Source organism: Cygnus atratus, chromosome 4 (genome assembly GCF_013377495.2).
Source record: "Cygnus atratus isolate AKBS03 ecotype Queensland, Australia chromosome 4, CAtr_DNAZoo_HiC_assembly, whole genome shotgun sequence".
Taxonomy (NCBI): domain Eukaryota; kingdom Metazoa; phylum Chordata; class Aves; order Anseriformes; family Anatidae; genus Cygnus; species Cygnus atratus.
In genome coordinates this window covers 59,556,925-59,575,278 of record NC_066365.1, presented here as the reverse complement: position 1 = coordinate 59,575,278, position 18,354 = coordinate 59,556,925, and the positions used below count along the sequence as shown (strand labels likewise).

At 35.8% G+C, this 18,354-nt stretch overlaps 1 protein-coding gene across 1 annotated transcript in view; it reads right to left on the bottom strand.

Annotated features, from left to right (window-relative positions):
* The window catches only part of ADGRA3 (adhesion G protein-coupled receptor A3), a 54,705-nt gene that overhangs the window by 22,909 nt on the left and 13,442 nt on the right, over positions 1 to 18,354 (bottom strand). The window contains exons 2-8 of the mRNA XM_035546314.2: positions 16,470 to 16,541; positions 8,647 to 8,718; positions 7,215 to 7,286; positions 6,269 to 6,340; positions 4,497 to 4,657; positions 2,901 to 3,114; positions 2,093 to 2,257 (exon numbers count right to left, since the gene is read on the bottom strand). Of these exons, the coding sequence (XP_035402207.1) occupies positions 2,093 to 2,257; positions 2,901 to 3,114; positions 4,497 to 4,657; positions 6,269 to 6,340; positions 7,215 to 7,286; positions 8,647 to 8,718; positions 16,470 to 16,541 (828 nt within the window). The remainder of the gene's footprint in view (positions 1 to 2,092; positions 2,258 to 2,900; positions 3,115 to 4,496; positions 4,658 to 6,268; positions 6,341 to 7,214; positions 7,287 to 8,646; positions 8,719 to 16,469; positions 16,542 to 18,354) is intronic.

Sequence of the window (18,354 nt, the reverse complement as noted above, 5' to 3'; positions counted from 1 at the left end):
CTATCAACTACCAGCAGAAAATTATGCCAAACAACACTTGAAGGATTTACTGAAGCAGAAGCAATAGGTTATATTTTAACATACAAATTATATTTTCCATTCATTCATGGATTGTAATGTATTCTGGGATGCCTGCTAAGACTTAAAAGAATACTTATATTAAAAAACACAACAAAAAACATTCCCATGATGAAGACAGCTTTTACCTAATCCTTACGAACTCATGCTAAACCATCATTACTACACCAACTAAAGACAAACATTCTCCATCGCTACACTTCGCTCTCCCATCTTTGAAGGGATAAAAATCTAGCTGCCAATTCTGAAGCAGTTCCTCAGCTAAAATGACTAGCCAGTTCCAACTAAAGAACTATAAAATCAAATTCACCTAGGATCATTTACAGCCATCTGCTCAGAACCATTTTCTCACTAGTCAAAGCCATATTTCCATATGGTCTCAAAGGTGAAAAATTACTCTTTATTATTACTCTACCTAAACTACAAATGGAAGACTGTTATAGTGAACTCAGACACAGTGAAGCTTTTGATAAGCTGAACATTTCCTGATATCTTATTTCTTTTCACTGAATTCCAGAGGGGGTAAATCCCATTACACTGAACAGTCACTGAACAGCACAGGTTAATTTAATGGAAAACACTTTGAAATAAGCCTTTACCATCTGTTTTCACCTCTAATGGCAAATCAAAGAAGAACAATTCACGCTTGTATCATAAAAAAAGCGTAAGTGTTTTAAATAGATGTGTATGTTCTTTGATGAATACAGCATGCATCTGTTTGACTTTCTTCACCTTTTATCTTAAGCAGGAAGTTCTCATTTGCTAATGTAGTGCTCATCCCTGCATTAGGAACCACCACAGTGTAAAAGGAAGATATTCACATTGTTTCCTACATAAATAATTCATTACAACGTGAAAGTGAAACTCTTCAGTAATTCCAAATTGTCTCTGCAGCAAGTTGATCTTAATGTTTCTTCCCCTACTAACAGTTCCCTAGTACCCAGATGGCCACTACCTTTCTCCTCAAAAATGTCCAGCTGATGAACAAGAATTTGAACTCAACACAAATGTTCTCAGCCGGGACTTTACCTGAATTTTTGCTAGAACTGGAGGCCTCTTGTACTTGAAAAGCTTGTCTTCTCTCCCCCCCCCACAAATTATGTCCTAGCATCATGCTTTAACTTGCTTTTAATTTCTTAAAATGTTAATGGTCTTAGATTATTTCTATATAAAGATGACTTTAAAGAACCCTAATGTACACAGGGAAAGGAAGAAAGCTTATAAATGTAAACAGATCAACATAGCCAAGCAGCATAAAGGAACATAAATGAAAAGCGGTTATTATAATGTTAAGAAACCCCACAAACTGTAGTGAAAATATATGCTATGACATACACTAATTCTCAGCAGGAACTACTGTAGGGAGGTACAACACAGAGTATTATAAAGGGAATTACCTTACATACAGAGAATCTATACAGAAGCTATCTGTTACAGCTGGCACCTCCAGGAGTAACGTGTTGTTAGAGTGACCAGCAGCAGAAAGATCAGAAAAGGGAAAACAGGTGAAGAGGTAAGAACAAAAGACAAAATACTCTGCAATATCCAACACAATGGAATATCAGAACTAGCACTACAATCCCAACAGTCATAAAAAGGAAGCAACATTCATATTATTCACTTGAATACTCAGAAGAAAAAAACAAGACTATATGTTTCTTATATAGTTATTTTGTTGTATGAAAGCAGGAAAAGCTTTTAAAACAGAATGACAACCTGGTGGAAAACCCAATCCACCAGTATGCATTCTAACTCACAGCTCATTTTTAACGTTTTAATCTATTCTAATAATTTAAATTACATATATCTGGATATCATAGTTTAATTTCCATCTATTCCAAAGACCTGAGTTTACAAGAGCAAAGTTTCAAAAGTTTAGTATTTCAGTTGTGTGCACTTCTTTCAACACATACTAATCAAGAACAGCTAAAAATCCATTACGTATCACTTACAAATGCTTGAGTTTAAAACAGAAGTAAATGGACTTTTTCTGAAAAAAATTGATGTTACCAACCTGAAATCTCCTTTATTGTTCACAACCCTCTCTGGAGGGCAGTATTGTGCAGAGCTTTCTAATACCACAATGTCTACTGTCCTTGTATTATTCCCACGCCTGGTTTGTACGTGGCAACCCCAGTTTCCTGTGGAGCCAGCTTGAATGTTTGAGATTGTCAGTGCACTGGGAAGACAAAATAAATGAACAAAAAAAAACAACAGTCTTGCAACAAGATTCAAATCAGTTTTTACCAAAAGATGAATAAGGTACGGAAAGACAATGGAAGAAACAACCAGTTACATAAAACTGTGAGTGATCTTGTAAGATCACAGCTACCTATGAATAAGTGTACTGTAATTAACAAAGAATTCAGTGTTGTTTTTTTTTTTAAATGAAACAGATCTCTGATGGAGAACTTCCGTATTACCAGTTGTGGTGTAGTCAAAAGGAAGAGGGAACAATTAATGAGTTCACTTAAAAACCCTGTTCTTGTAATTTTACTGTCCTAAGAAGACAAGTGTATTGTACCACAAAGCTGTTTTATGTGAAATCCGTGTGTGTCTGTGTGTGAGAGTTATGCAATCTCTAGAGCTCCCTCCTAAATAGTTAGTAACGTCATACATCATATCTTAAATTAACTGATTTAACTGATTAACTGATTACTATGTCCCTGCTAGGAAGCTTCTCTCTACATACACTCACTCTGTAAGGATATGAGAAAGCCTTACTGGTCATTGAAATAGTCTCCAAACCACATCAAGAAACTGCTGGGGGGCTGAGGGGTGGAAGGGAGGTGGGGGAACACAGTTTCTCTGTAGGGATTTACCTTGCAATCAGTGAGCAGTTATGAATCATGTTTTTTTCAACAAAAATACCCTGGGACTCATCAGTTTCTACTATCTTTCCATCTTGGTACCACAAGACTTGCATGTCTTGATCAATATACGAAGCCATACATTGGAAGGGTAGACTATCTCCTTCAAAAACAACCTGGCGGTGAGACGGAGTCATGTAGAAAGATGGTAATTCAAGAGGAGGCTCTAGAATTCAAGAAATAAAAGCACAATTAATGGCCAGAAATGTGTTTTATAAGCATTCTTCAGAAGACAAGAAAAATTCATTAACTGTGTATCAATTATTGATTCAATCACATTGTAAACTACGGTTTGCAGAATTTATATGCAAAAAGCTACATTTGATGCATCAGAAATTCAAACTATACCCTTTTTCAAAATGTATATTCCTTTAGTGTAGTACATTCCCTAAGTCATTTGCCAGCCTACGTTCACAAGAATGAATATAAATCTGAAAGAAAAATATCCCTATGCATTTTATTTCTTCATAATTTCTCAACATGAATATTTTAAAACCATATATATAATATTAAGCTTATGAAGTTCATACTCCTCTTATCTGTTTGTCCTCTTCTCAGGATATCCTCTTCCACTGGCAGAGCACCACAACTGATGCTTATGCCTGGCTGAGCTCCATCTCAGCAACTAAACTAGCCATGTGCTTCTCTAGCAGAAGTCTGACAAAAAAAAAGCAAGCCACCTCTATAAACATCTCAGTTATTCTGAAACACTACTGGCAAGCATACTGCAATTTACAGATAATACAATGCTTTTTTCCTCCTTTCCTAAAGCCACAGGACATGCCCTGAAAGGTTAGTTGAGGCAGATCTACTGTTAGGCACAAAAGACTACCAAGCCAAAAAACAAAAAAGACTGAACCTGCCGAAAAATAATCTCAGTTCAGTGTGCATTCTAGTCCCTCTCTAATAAGAGAAAGCTTTACTACTTTAAGAACAACCCAGTGTAGTGGTATTCCCCCACCTTCTTAGATAAAGCTACTTTCTCACAAGTTTTTCTTGTATGTATCTTAATCACATAACCAACCCGGAAATTATTACACTGACTCTCCCAACCCTAATTTTACTTATTTGCATTGGAGACTAAACAACAACAGAATTATATATATATATATATATATATATAAATAAAATACCACAAAATAAAATCACTGATAAGATGAAGACCTTTCAACTTCAGACTTTGGCTTGGAATCATTTGTGTATCTGAGAAGGCAGATACTGGGGAAAAAAAATAATATCAGTTTCTGATTCCTCTCGTGAAGCTTAGGTAAAAAATCACTTAAAACAAGTATTAAAAGGAAAAGGAGTTTATCTCCAGGCATTGCCACTCATTTCTACAGACTAATATCCGTAATCAAAAACTTATTTCCAAAAAACAAACAACGCTGGACAAGGAATAAAACCAAGTCTTTAAAAACGAATCACTATTACCAGATTTCATACAAGTGCTGAATTTCAAGGAAATAAAACTAAAAAAAGTCTGTCCACTAATATTAACACAGTGGCAAATGCATTAGAAAATAAGTGTCAGTTGTCAGAAGTGCTTACCGCAGGTCAGAAGCTCCTGCTTAACACCCATCACCGTCTGTGACTGAAGTGATTTGGGATAGGCACATTTAGTTTCACGTACAGTTATATTTCTTTCTTTTAGCCACTGATGCATCCAGAGTATGTTGCAATCACAAAGAAGATAATCAGTCTGAAATTCTCTGCAATGCAAAACGAGTATTCACAATGATGAAATGAGACACTCAGAGGTCTGAAAGCTTTACAGAACAGCTGTAGATGCCTCTTGCAGCCGCAGACACGCTGTTGACAGATGACCAAATGCCACAACACAGCCGCATGGCCTACTACCACGTATTGGAAGATACTCTAATAACTCTGCAAGCTCTGGTGTCACGTCAAAACCAAACACTCCTTGAGGAAAGTAATCCTCGCCGTAAATACGGATAACATCTAATACTTGTGTATGAAATAATTTCTAGTAATTTTTAAATAACGTGCCTGAATATGCATCACCATGACTTAAGAGCACGCTTCACTGACAGGTTTATTTAGCAATCAAATGCTTTAACATTAAAATCAACAGAAATATAAAAAGCATCTTCATTTATTTCTCTTACGAGAGCCACCACTCACACAATTTTAATGATAGTTTTATTCTGCTTTATATGCAAATCACATAAGGCTTTCCATTGATTCATAAAATCTCTGTATATCTTAATACTTTCTACTAAAACAATATACCAAATCCCCAATAGGTGTCTGTTGTAGTCAGCTACAGAAAAATTGAGTCTGTTTGGAAACAGTTAAAACGGATCAAAATGAATCATTATGCCTATGCTGTTTTTTACCTCTATTAAAAACAATTTATTTCTATTTTTGCAAATGTCTTGAGGATAGCACATCACAGGCTGAACACTTCAAACACTAAACCAACATTCTTGTCAAACTCCGTTTGGTCTTTGTTCGCAGGCATTCCTCCAGACATACATTTTAAACAGCAACAGTTATTTTCAGATTCTCTTGTCAGACCTGTGATGATCTTGGACAGCAGCCTTTTCATATACAAATTCTAGGAATAACAACTTTTTAACAATTATAAGGAGCTGGAAGAGGGAAGGAAACATTTACCTTTATGAACGTCCTAGTACAACCATCATGATTATCAGGGAAAAATGCAAGCTAGTCATAAACACTGATACTTTTTTTTTTTTTATTAACTTTGCTCCACACACAATTACAACTCATGAAATTAAAGTAATGAGGTTGAGATGTAACCACTGTTATGTCTAACAAAAATATACCATTCTTCAAGATAAGACTAAGATTTTATTTAAACCCATTTAATCCTTTTTTAGTAAAAGGTGTATGATCCTATTTAGTATGAAGTATTTATGTATGAATCATACATACAGAGTAAAACTTCAGAAGTCCAGAAGCTGCTATAGCTTTGTTCTCTCGGAGCTTTGTAACACATTGAACATTTCTGAAGGTTTTTCTATAAACACACAGAGTACTGTGTGCTTACATTGTATTGTATGTTTGTAGGCACATTTCCTATGCACTTATTCAGGCTTTAAAAAATGCTATTATGATGTTTAAAAATAAAAAAGAAACTGAAGTACTAGCAAGCGAGAGCGCTCACATTAATGTAAAAGTCTCATTCAAAATCTGGAATACCGTGGAAGTTTTGATTTGGCTATTTTTGTTTCACACAAAAGGCCATTCCAAGAAAACACCGAAGCATGTTTTAAGAATATAATATTTTTTTTAAGAACACAAATGATCATTTTAAAATTAGATGCAATACTTACAGAGACTTTAGTGAACCAAGATGATCAAATGTTCCCTGTGTAAGTGTAGAAAACAGATTTCCAGAAAGATTTCTGAGAAATAAAAGTAAAATGATTTCAACTCATGCTCAAGAGATCAATGTGAAACTTACTTACAAGAAGATCCCTCTTCAACACAGCATTATTTTTAAAGCCTACAAGTAACTATTATGGTACACCGCCATAGTTCACAAGACTAAGAATCATATGAAGTTTGATAGCATAGCAAAAATCCCCCGATAAACTGTTCCCCAATACTTTTTAGCTGAGGAATTTTAAGATTGGGAACAAGGTTTGGTAGCATATTCTTTATTAAAAACAACTAGCACATACATATTCAGTATACGCTTCCAGAATTTTTAAAATACCTTCATTGTTTGCAGTGAATTGATGTTACTAATACGCTGTAAAAGTTTATATAGCAAAACTTCAGTGAATACTTCAAAAACATCCCTTTTTTTCCCCCTCAAAGTCAGTGAAAGTCTGTAAGAAACATATAGCTAAAACAGAGTAACATTCCATAATCTTAAATGTTATTTTATTAAAATAAATGAAGAATATTTACAAAATATGCAAGAAAGACAGCAAAACAACTACACTGATGCTATGGTAAGAAGGCAAGGTTGTGTAAGCCTAACATACATTTGTACAGAAAATATTTTGTACAGTCTGCTACTCTTTTTCCCCACTATACTTTTAAAAGAACTAGAAAACAGTTGCAAGGGAGGCAGAGGACTGAGTAGTAAGTAACCTGCTGGTTGACCCCTGCCCTGCTCCTTTCTTTGTATTTTAAGCTTGCTACTGACCACAATCAGCGCATGTCTTTCATGCACACACTTAAAACAAACTAGTCCATTTAAAACAAAGAACATTAACTTAAATGAGAAAAATACTTAAGTGAAATAATACACAATAAAATTATACTTACAGTCTAACAAGATTCACGAGGCCTCTAAATATGTCTGCATTCAGGCAGCCTATTCTGTTATTAGTTAGGTCTCTATCAATAGGAAAAAAGCAAAAATCAGAATAAACTATTTCATTTCAAAATGACATACAAGTCTGCAAACTGAAGTATTTCAACTAAAATTCATGAGTAATGGTACGTACCATATATACATTTAGTCTTTTTCAGCAAAAATCAAAATGTATTGTTCTATGGATGTATGCACATGCACAGACTCCTTACTCCATATCTAAAGCAATAATGGTTTGCCTACATACAGTAAAGTAAGCCTAACCTTAACATAAGTCCCCTCAGAACAGGCTTGGCTTATATCACTACAAAGCATATTTTTGCATTTGTGTGGTATATTCATGTGCTACTTCACTGATTTTTTTTTTTGGCCTGCCAAAGATATCTACACCAGTTTATTTATTGTATGCAGATATGAACATTTCAGTATTTATATTAATACATAAACATTACATAATTTACGGAGGTAAATCTTAGACTTAATAAGGAATAAAAATTAAGTTCGCAAGTTCCAGAATTGGTCCTTCAGCTTTATTTCTGAGGTTCTTGAAAGTGCAATTAGCAACAAAATCTCCTTTTAACTGAGCCAGATTACCTGAACAGTGACAAACATACATACACACGATGAAAATTTAAGAGCAAAAGTCACATGCTGACCAAAGGCCTGTGAAAAATAGAATCACTAAGACTTCCATGAGTTAAAAGCTGTCCCAGATATTTTGAAAATCAGAGTTAAAAAAAAAAAAGCTGTCACACCAATATCCTGTTTTTCAAGTTTCATCTAAGACAGAATTTTTACAGCCAAGGTATAAATCCCTAAAAAATGCGTTAATGGAAATGTTGGCACAACCTTCAATAAAGCAGCATTAACAGCATAGTAAATTCAGCGTAACATTAATAGCAAGGGACTCTGTGTTCCACTGTGACCCATAGAAAAAAAAATCACGGGGAGTTTAACATTTAATAAAACAACACTTGATGGCATCAAAGCTCTGAGTGAACATTCACCCAGTGTTGTCTCAAGTCACTGAAATACTAAAAGAGAGGAAAAATACAAGAGAGACTGCCAGTAAGATCAAGTGAGACTGCCAAGCCACAGGCAGTAGATGTTCTTCAGTCTGAAGACTGAAGCAGCAGTTCTTTTAGAGTGAAAGCAGACTGTTTTATATTTACATATAGATGTAAGTGTGCGTATATACAATTAGACAGCAAAACTATATATATACACACATATATACATACACACTCGATCTTCAGAGATCCCTCCCAACCCCTACAATTCTGTGACTGTGATATATACCCATCTTCTAACGGATACTTAAAATTTATTCTTTTTTTTGTTTTTTATTTTTATTTCCCCCCCATAAACTGACCAGCTACTTACAGTCTTTTCAGAGATGAAAGTCCCAGAAAAGCTCCTGGATCTATAGTACTAATAAGGTTGTTTTTAAGGTCCCTGTGTAGAAAAATTAAAACATTAATCAAACTACCCATTAAATATGGAAATAAATACATGAAGATACACCTAGCTTGCCTTAGCCACTTTGCAAGCTACACCAAAACCCCATACAACACATTTGTAATTTTTGACATATCTTTTGAAAATTGCAAACCTGTATTTTAATTAGAAAGAGGAATATGAACAGCATATATATTCCTTTAAATATTCTATCGATTCTTAGTACATGAAAAGGTACAGTCAAAGACATTTTATCATACTGTCCAAATAAATTACAGCTGCTCAAGATGTATTACATTTGCTCATTATATAGTACAATACATTCCAGTTCAGTATCATTTTCTTCAACCTACCCGCATTTTAATACTTTAGTATTGCCCAACATCTATCAAAGCAGCAAAACAAGATCCTAAAAATACACCAGACAACTGAAAGTTTCCACCACCATTACCAGCAAAAAAAGCAAAGCCTTGGCTGAAAATCCCACACAAAGATGGTGAAAAGACTCAGAGCACAGATTTTTAAATCTTTAATTTCTAGAACAGGAGACTGTAGGGATTTAAAGTGACTGTGTCATTAAACAGGTTTATTAACTGTACAAGTGATGTCCTTGTACAATAGTTTCAATTCGTGAATTAAGATATCCTGCAGACATGGCTTAGTTTGAAAGATCACAAGTAGTGTCTGCCAGCATCTACAGAGTTTTGAACAAACTTTATCACTGCTAAGAATATTTTTACCTTCTTACTCATCTAATATTTGTACTGTATTATTACTGAAATGTCTCAGGCATTTATTGTAACATGGAAAAGTTTTCAATCCTTTGGTAATGCAGGAAAGCTTCACATTTGAAAATAAAATTAGTAATTCCAATTAAAAACAATGTTTTAGTTAGCTGGGGTAGAAAAACAGCTCCTAAACCTACAACATTAATAATTCTGCCAAAAAAAAGAACAGTACAAGAGGATTACACCTACCATCACACAGATATGCATGAATGAAAATACAAGTTCATCCCGAGATTTCACAATAGCATTTCCTGCAGCCAGATTAGTCAGACACGGTACAACAGACAATGCCAGGGCACATGGATCAGGCCTCACTGCCATACCTAATAAACGTGTTAAATAGTCCAAATACTTCAAATTTACCTTGCAGTATCACCAGTTAGTTTTAAATCAAACTATGGCGTGTACATTCTGTTCTTATTTCAACTTTATTTTCTTGCCCTGTGTGGAGCAGGGACTGCCAGCAGCATCCAAGGCAGTATTAGGAATCTGAAAATCTAATGTTTTTAAGCCTCTTTCAGAAGGCTGACAAATCCAGCCCCGAGACTATGACAAATCTGAGAATATGAAATATTAGTCATCACTTATTTACCATCGGTCTTTGGACAATGAAGAAAAATGAGAGTCTCTTTTCATATTTAAAGCTTTAATTTGAAATCATACAACTCCCACTCGGGGAGAAAAAACCTTGGCAGCACGCCTTGGAAATCCACTAGTTTAGATTATCTTTAATTTCATTACTTTAATTCAAATCGTACTCTCTGATACATCTCTTGCTTAAATTCCACACTTCAGTGGAAAAACAAACAAACCAACCCACAACAATGTAGTTTCAGAATTATAAGAGTTTTATTACTTCCAAAATGTGTTTCAGATTAGTTTATAAAAAGTGACCAGTCTGGTTTTTACATAGTATTTTTTTCCTCCTCATAATAGGTCTTAAAACAAGTTCCAGAGGGATAATTAAACCAGAATTAACATTTTTTTTAGAAAAGAAATGCCAACAATTGTCATGTTTTCGTAGAACTTTTTCAATGGATACTCCATATTTTTTAAATAAGATAGCAAAGCATTAATTGACAGGTATATTAAAGTATTTTAGAGCAAACAAAAAAACAACATCCCAAATACCCAAAGCATTAGCTTTTTCTCAACCTGCAACAACAGTTGGGGAGTCTGCGTTTTGGGATTTTTCCCACTCCCAGAGGCAATCATTTGGAAGACTAGTTATGTGTTCAGCTCTCTAAAAGCATTAGCAGATGAAAACTGTGAAACGTAAGAGACATTTAAAGAGCACAAATTAACACAGTACTGACATGTCTGGCAGCTTTCCTAAAATAGGAAGAGATGTTGATGCCCAGGTGGTGCAGCTGCCAGGACTCCAGGATCTGGGACAGCTTCGAGAAGTGGCAGCTGTGGCCAAACTGACAGACTGGTCACATCCTCATCAAAGGGGTAGGGTGGGGAAGGCGATCTCATTAGAAAGTTGTGTTTGGCTTTTAAGGGTTTTGTTTTATTCTTACCATTTTTAATATCTGCCAACAGAACGACTGATTTTTAGCAAATGGAACGTAATCACCTTATTCACTGATTTTAATTATTTTTTCTTTGGCAAAGCTTAACCAACAGGATATAGTGATAGATATTAATTTGTACAAATAAAAGTTTATTTTAAAACACGGAAATCCACTAGAAGGGTTTCAGTTCGGGTGGTATTACAGCTTCAACCTCTATCTCATTGGCACATCTTTTATTTTACAGTAACTACATATTCCATCTAATAATTAGAAATACTGCTGAAAAACAACAAAAACCACAAGCGTGGCAGAGGAGCAATCTTGCACTGAGAAGCTATAAAAAAAAATGTTAATTTTCCTTAAATCTACATAACACTGCAGATGAGGATGCCCATGTATTTATCAGCAGAGGTGACTAACTGGGATTAGGATCATAGGAAAACTTAGATTTGCAGGGATCTGCAGAGGTCGTACAGTCCAACCCTGTCTCAAAGCACAACTGAACCTGATGAACTGCTCCACTGTGATACCCAGTCAAGTCCTGAAAACCTGAAAGGATGGAGATTTTACTGTCTTATCGTGCAACTTCTTCTAGTGTTAATCATTCTCATTAGGAAGGGTTTTCTCATGCTCAGAATAGTCTTTCCTCCCCCGCCCCCCCTCAAATCTGCATTTAAACTGGCAAATACCAACTTAACAAGCAAAAATGTTGACGCCTGACAATGAACCCCTAATGTTACTTGGTTAATATAACATGCAAAATAGCAATGAAAGAATACTTGGATTTAACTGTGGTTTGCCACGAAAAAAAAAATCTATTTCATTAGAATTTAAAATCGTATTTCATTAGCCAATTGTCAATGACCTAAAAGCATGTGCATAAGTACCTAAAAAGTACTTATGTATAAATACACCCTATTTACAACTTATCCTTTTCTCAGGACACAAAGATTGTTTAAGCAACTACTTAAGCATCCTGCAGGCACAAATGATGCATATATGTACCTACTGGCCAGTATACATTTAGCTCTCCACTACTATTGAATAATCGTTTCTTTCTGAATTGAGCTTGAAAATTAATGTAAGAAAGACATTAGCTTACAGAGACGCGTACTTTATGAAATGCCTTTTCAAAAAGGAAATGGGGAGAAATGACAAAGTATGAAGTTATAAAAATAGCTTAATCATTACATAAAGCCAACCTCTCCCTCCCAGTTTTATAGGGTATACACAAAAGCTACAGCCCACACCAGAAGCCCTATTCTTCCCTTTCCTTCAATTTCTATGCCATTTCCAACAGTTCAGAACATTCCAAACTATTCAATTTTGGAGCACTGGCTTTTCAGAGACTAAAGGAACATTTTTTCCTCTTACCACTAATCTTTCAAAAATTCTCTCTGAAGCATTGCAAGGATGGGGCAAACAAATACGATTTTGTTAGCCTAAAACTCCCAGTCTTCTCCTGGAAGAGCTGTAAGTAACAAAAAGAAACGTGGCTTTCAAAACTGAAAACAGACCTAGTATCTGAGCAGAAAACAAGTTTCTGAATATCCATAAAACCACTTCTCTGCTCAGTGTCATTCAAACAAGAAACACACTGATCACTTTTAAAAAGACTTCAAAATATAACAAAAATCAGTTCTGCTGCTAGAAGAACACGAGTCCCTCTTTGCACATGCTCTGCAGCACTATCACAACAGGAACTAAAATCAGAAAATGCCACTGTCCAAAAAGCTATTAGATGCTTCCAACAAACATTCGATCCTTCAGTTAAATAAAACTCTTATTTTGGTAATATCTCTCTACATAACTTTAAAAAATGTTTCTGTAGCCTGCTCACGCTTACTCAAAAATCATTTTGGAAAAAGTAAGAGGATTTATTTCAATGTCTTACAGTAATATTAAGTTATTCATGAAATTGTATCTTTTCCACACTGGAAGACAACAGTCTTAATAAAGTGACAATTCCCTCATTGGAAAGTGAGAAGAAATTATTTAAAATGCTTAATTTGAAATGACAGTTAACTGAGGGAAGGTCAAAGTAGTACTTACATCAACCACTAACGTGTTCATGCATATGACAATGGGCACAGTCCAACACAAACAAGAAAATTAAAACAAACATATCTGGGAATGTTCTCAGCACTGGATTACATTAGCAAATACTGGCATATTTGTAATTATATTCTCCTTTCAAAACAGGACAAACTTTACTACCAAATGTAAATATTTCGTCTTGTTTCTACTCTTTCTAGGTCACTGAATAAAGTTTTCCTCATCTGAACTTTTAGAAGTTTTTATATTAAGAGGAATAGTCCAGTGGGAAAAACTGAAATCCACGATTTCTTAGGACAGAACAAGAGCCCTGAGAACAGCTTCACAGTTTGAATAGAGACCCACTGTTAAGAGAATCGGTAGGGTGTTTCTGTTATGTCTGAAAGAGGCAGACATTTGAGCACTCCAGCTTATGCCAGAAGTGCTGAAGGCCACAGAGAAACACCACTGTAAGCGTACTCCCTCTTTTGCAAAGAAGCAGCACATAGGCAGTCAAGCTTTGTGGCCTCCTTACTTTCCCTGCCACACATGTACACACATCAGAACTCTGTTACTACTGAGGTAACAACATTTAACGAGAATTTTTGGAGGATACAGTACACAGATATTCATAATTCCAACACAAATCAAAATATTCTCTTTCACAGAAGCACCCATTAATCTTTTTTACACATTCTCCGTTACAATTCCCACATTTTAGAAAGCTTTCAATATCAAGGTAATGGCAAGAATGTTCTTTCTTATGTAGTATTATACCATGTTATCTTTTCATTTCCTTGAAAGAATACAGAAAACAGACTGTTTCACCTTGTCAGTCAGCAAAAGCTAATGTTAAAACTGAAGTTTTTAAAAGACAACAATTGTGTATCTTGTTTTCATCACAAGGAAGGTGTCATGGCCAAGTCTAGAACCCCTACAACAGCAAAAATAACAATAACATTAAAATATCACAGATACAGAAGGAAATCGAGAAGGAAATAAGGGTGAATTATAACCAATAGATGTTTCCAGATGGATGATTAATAGGGGGGTAAATCGTTCTCATTTCAAACATTTCAGGTAGGAAAAAAATAAATTATGCTAAGCTTTCAGTATATCTTTTATTTTGCATACTCGAGAGGCACATTGAGACCTGTGTGAGAAATGCTCTCTATTATTTTCTCAAATTATCATTTCTAAATCCAGGTTAGCACGTAAGGGGTTACAGAATAAATTCAAACAAATGTATAATCATCATTCTTCAAACTGTTTGCAATAATTTTAGAAGCGGAGCTTACAAGTAAACAAGTACTGTCTAGTTCACAGAAGACAGAATTAAGAACTACGGTTACATAATGATGCCTTGATACCCTTCCAGAATATGGTAGTGGCTAAACTTTCAAGTTGAGAAATTCAAAGGTCAGGTGTTATTTTAAATCGTTCAAACACCAACTGCAGTGCAATACTTTCGTTTGGACTGCTAAATATAATGATGAAAAGCTCACAGAAGACTCATGGTTCCTCTGGGCAAGGGTACCTTGTTAGGTTCAGTTTCCCCAGGAAGAGAGCATGCTACATAGTCTCAAGGGAATGACTATTTATTTAAGTTTGAAAAATTGTTTCAGTTACAATCTTACCCTCTGCCCTAAAGTTAGATGCACATGTCTTAATAGTATTTAAAGCAGAAAAATTTATTTGTTGTTCTAAATACTTCTTTCCCCTCATAAGGTCTTACACACACACAAGAAAGAAAGGTCGTTAAGGACTAGCGTCATGCCAGTTATCCCTTCCTTTACGAAGGAGACACCTTACCCTCAATAATCATTTGTTGGTGTATTAATTCCTACACTAGTACACCGTGTGTTATCTCATTCAAATTACATCACCATACCATCTAAATACTGCCTATCCAGATCACTTTAAATGTTCAAAACATGATGGATTACTTATTGCTTTCTTTTCCTTTTCTTGAAAGGAGATATAAAAATAACCTAAAAATCCTTACAAACGACAGGCATTAAATGGAAGAAAGCTGGGTTATTATATTAAATGAAATTAAGATTTGGATTCATAGAGCAAATGTAAATGATCACCTCAAACTAATTAGAGTTTCAAGTATTTCCTGTCTGAAAATTGTAATGAGTTTCAACAACTAACAACTGTCAGCAGATGCTTTTATTACCTAGAGCAACGATGCCAAAATAACGTGCAAAGATCCAGAATGCTGTCCCTGCTGATAACCTTGCTTCTTTGGCGCAAAGGCTTATTTCTACAATAGAGCTCATCTGTCAGTGCAGGAGACAGATCTTTCTCCTAGCATGTGGGGGATGGAATGGTGGTAGCATTTGAATTTATTTAGGCCAGGTGACTGGGATTGCAGCTTTCAAGTTTCAGAGGATGAATAAAATTCTTTTAATCCCCTGAAGCCAAAAGTCCTTTGGAACTCTTCCTAGATGTTGCAAGATTATTATGAAACTGGCTACCTTCCCAGTCAAATGGCCTAGAAAAATCCCTATCTCTAAAGTTTCTACTTGCTCCCAGGTAGATCAACCTGCCAATCCTGACCTTCCACCAGCCGGAAAAAAAGCTGACTGTAACAGAAGCTATAACACTTCTTATCCCACAGGCAATACATCATCTGAAAGGGAAAGTGAAAATAAGAAGCGAAAGGTGTCAAAGAGGTTATTCCCATCAGACTCACCCCCATTTTTCCCCATACATTTGGCATATACGTGGACTGTATAGTAACACACAAAACTGTTAACATATATGTCAGTAACAAACCTACAGTGCATACAGCCTCTTTTAGAGGCTGTCATTGTCATATACCCGTTTCCCCTAGACAAATACTTTGAAGTTGTTTGATAGAGGGCTTGACACTTCATAAGAAAAGAAATTAAACAGCTTTCTTTACAACCTAAGTTTTCATATTATAAGGCCAACAAGAAAACAAGTCCAGTCCATCATAGCGTTCCAGTGAACTACCCACTGGAAATGCCCTAATCTCACCCAAATCGGGTTATGAGCTACAGCTTTCCTGTAAAATGTCAGATTTCATTACCACCCTTTAAAAAGTGGAGAGGTTTTTGTTTGCTGGAGTTATGTTTTTTTTTTTTTTTTGAGGGGGGGGGGGGTGCGGGGGGGGCACGCGTTGGTTGTTTTGCTGTTTTTGCATTTTCTTCACTTGCACCTAGTTTTCAGGATTACAGCTTTTACTAAGCTCCCTTTAGGCTATGACATAAAATTCATTTTCATAAGAAAACGCTTAACTATATTAACTCTGTAATCACAAGAAGTTGTATCAAAATACAATGGGAACATATCTTGTTACCGGAACTATTAATGAAATAAACAGTATATAATTTTTTTTTTTTTTTTAAGTGAAAACAGATTTTTAAGAAGTACCTACAATCTTTCAAGAAGGTTTAATCCAGAGAAGGAACCATTCTTCAACTCTGTTATTTTATTGTTACTCAGAATCCTGTAAACAAGAACAGAAAAGAACAATATATTACATATCTGATAACAAATTATTTGCTGCAGCTTACACTTCTGGTGCTAAGACTTCTAAACAATCTTTCTGCTTAGCAGTCTTTACACCAAACTACAATACCTAGCTATATAGCAGCACTGCCCAAATACCACACAGGAAAAAGGAAGATTTTTTTTTATGTTAAGCGCCCTATGTAACATGCAAGCTCATGTCATAACATGTGAAAGAAAAAACACTGTATGAATCACTATAACACCGAAAACACCATTATGGATCACCATAATGAAACGCTATAACTGGTGTGATAGAAAGTGCAGCATTAAAAAAAACCAACAAGTTTACACACACAGCATGATGTTCTGTTGCACCCATTTTGGTTTTCCAAAACACATAGGACATTGTCCATTTCCTTTTTTTGTATCTAATGTCCCAGCATTCCCTCAGTTATTCACCTTTCTACCTAATGCAATTCTTTTAAGACACCTTTAAATGACATCAGCAGGCATTCTGCCTATCCATTACTTCTTCCCCTGAAGAACCAGATCACTGTACGTTTTCTCTTCCATACAAATAACTGGATCAAAGGTTATTGAACACGAGGTTCAGGGAGACCTTATCACTCTCTACAACTACTACAAAGGAGGCTGCAGTGGGGTCAGAGTCTGTCTCTTCTCCTAAGTAACAAACAATAGGAAAAGAGGAAATGGCCTCAAGTCGCACCAGGGTAGGTTCAGGTTGGACATTAAGACAAACTTCTCCATTGAAAAGGTTGTGAAGCATTGGAACAGGCTGCCCAGGGTAGTGGTTGAGTCACCATCCCTGGAGGTATTCAAAAGATGTGTAGATGTGTTGCTTAGGGACATTGTTTAGTGGTAAGCTGTGCTAGGTTAATGGTTGGACTTGATGATCTTGGAGGTCTTTCCCAACCTGATTGTATGGTTCTATGAAGCCCCATCTAGCCAAGTATCCTGTCTCCAGCCTGTCTCCAGCAGCCATCTGCAGATGCAACTTATCCTTAAGCTAAGAAACTCCTTGGAGGCTTCCTTACTTAGGAGGTCCTGCTTTCTATATCCAAGTCACTAAATTTTCCTGTTTTTCTTTTGAAACCATTCATGAATGCCATTTTGGTATCCACAACACTCCTTAGCAGAAGGTTTCACAGTGCAGAACTGTTACATAAGGAACCCCTCATCTCATTTGTTTGGATCACAGTTTCTACCACCTGCAGCTGGTGCTCCCTACTTTCTATAGGGAAGGGAACAGTACTCCCCATCTACCCTCTCCTTACCACCCACGATTATGTAGAAACCTCAATTGTCTCTTGCCAGATGGAAGACTCTTTTTCATTAATTACTTCTCACACAAAGGTAATTTTTTGCCTTCTTAACTTTTTCTGAGCTCTCTCCAGCTTTATTAAACCCAAAAAATTTGGGGACAAAAGTACCATAACTGAAGTAGTACTCAACACATGGACAAGTCACAAATTCAGACGGTGGCGTAAGCATGTTCTATTTTGTTTCCTATGGTTTTCTTAACAATTCCTAACACCTGATCTGCCTTTACCATTCGTACTGAAAACTGAAGTTTTCTGGTCAGCTCAGTGCCCATCATCTCACATATGAAGACAATTGTTGTCATTGTTGTTCCCAACACAATTTTTACTTCTCTATTGTGCTGCTTCTGCCATTTTGTTGCCCAGTTAGTTTCATAAAGTTCTTCAGAAATTCTTTGATTTACCCTCAGCCTTAAATTGTCACCACCCCACCCCACCCCCCTCTTTTACAGGTCATTAATAAATGCA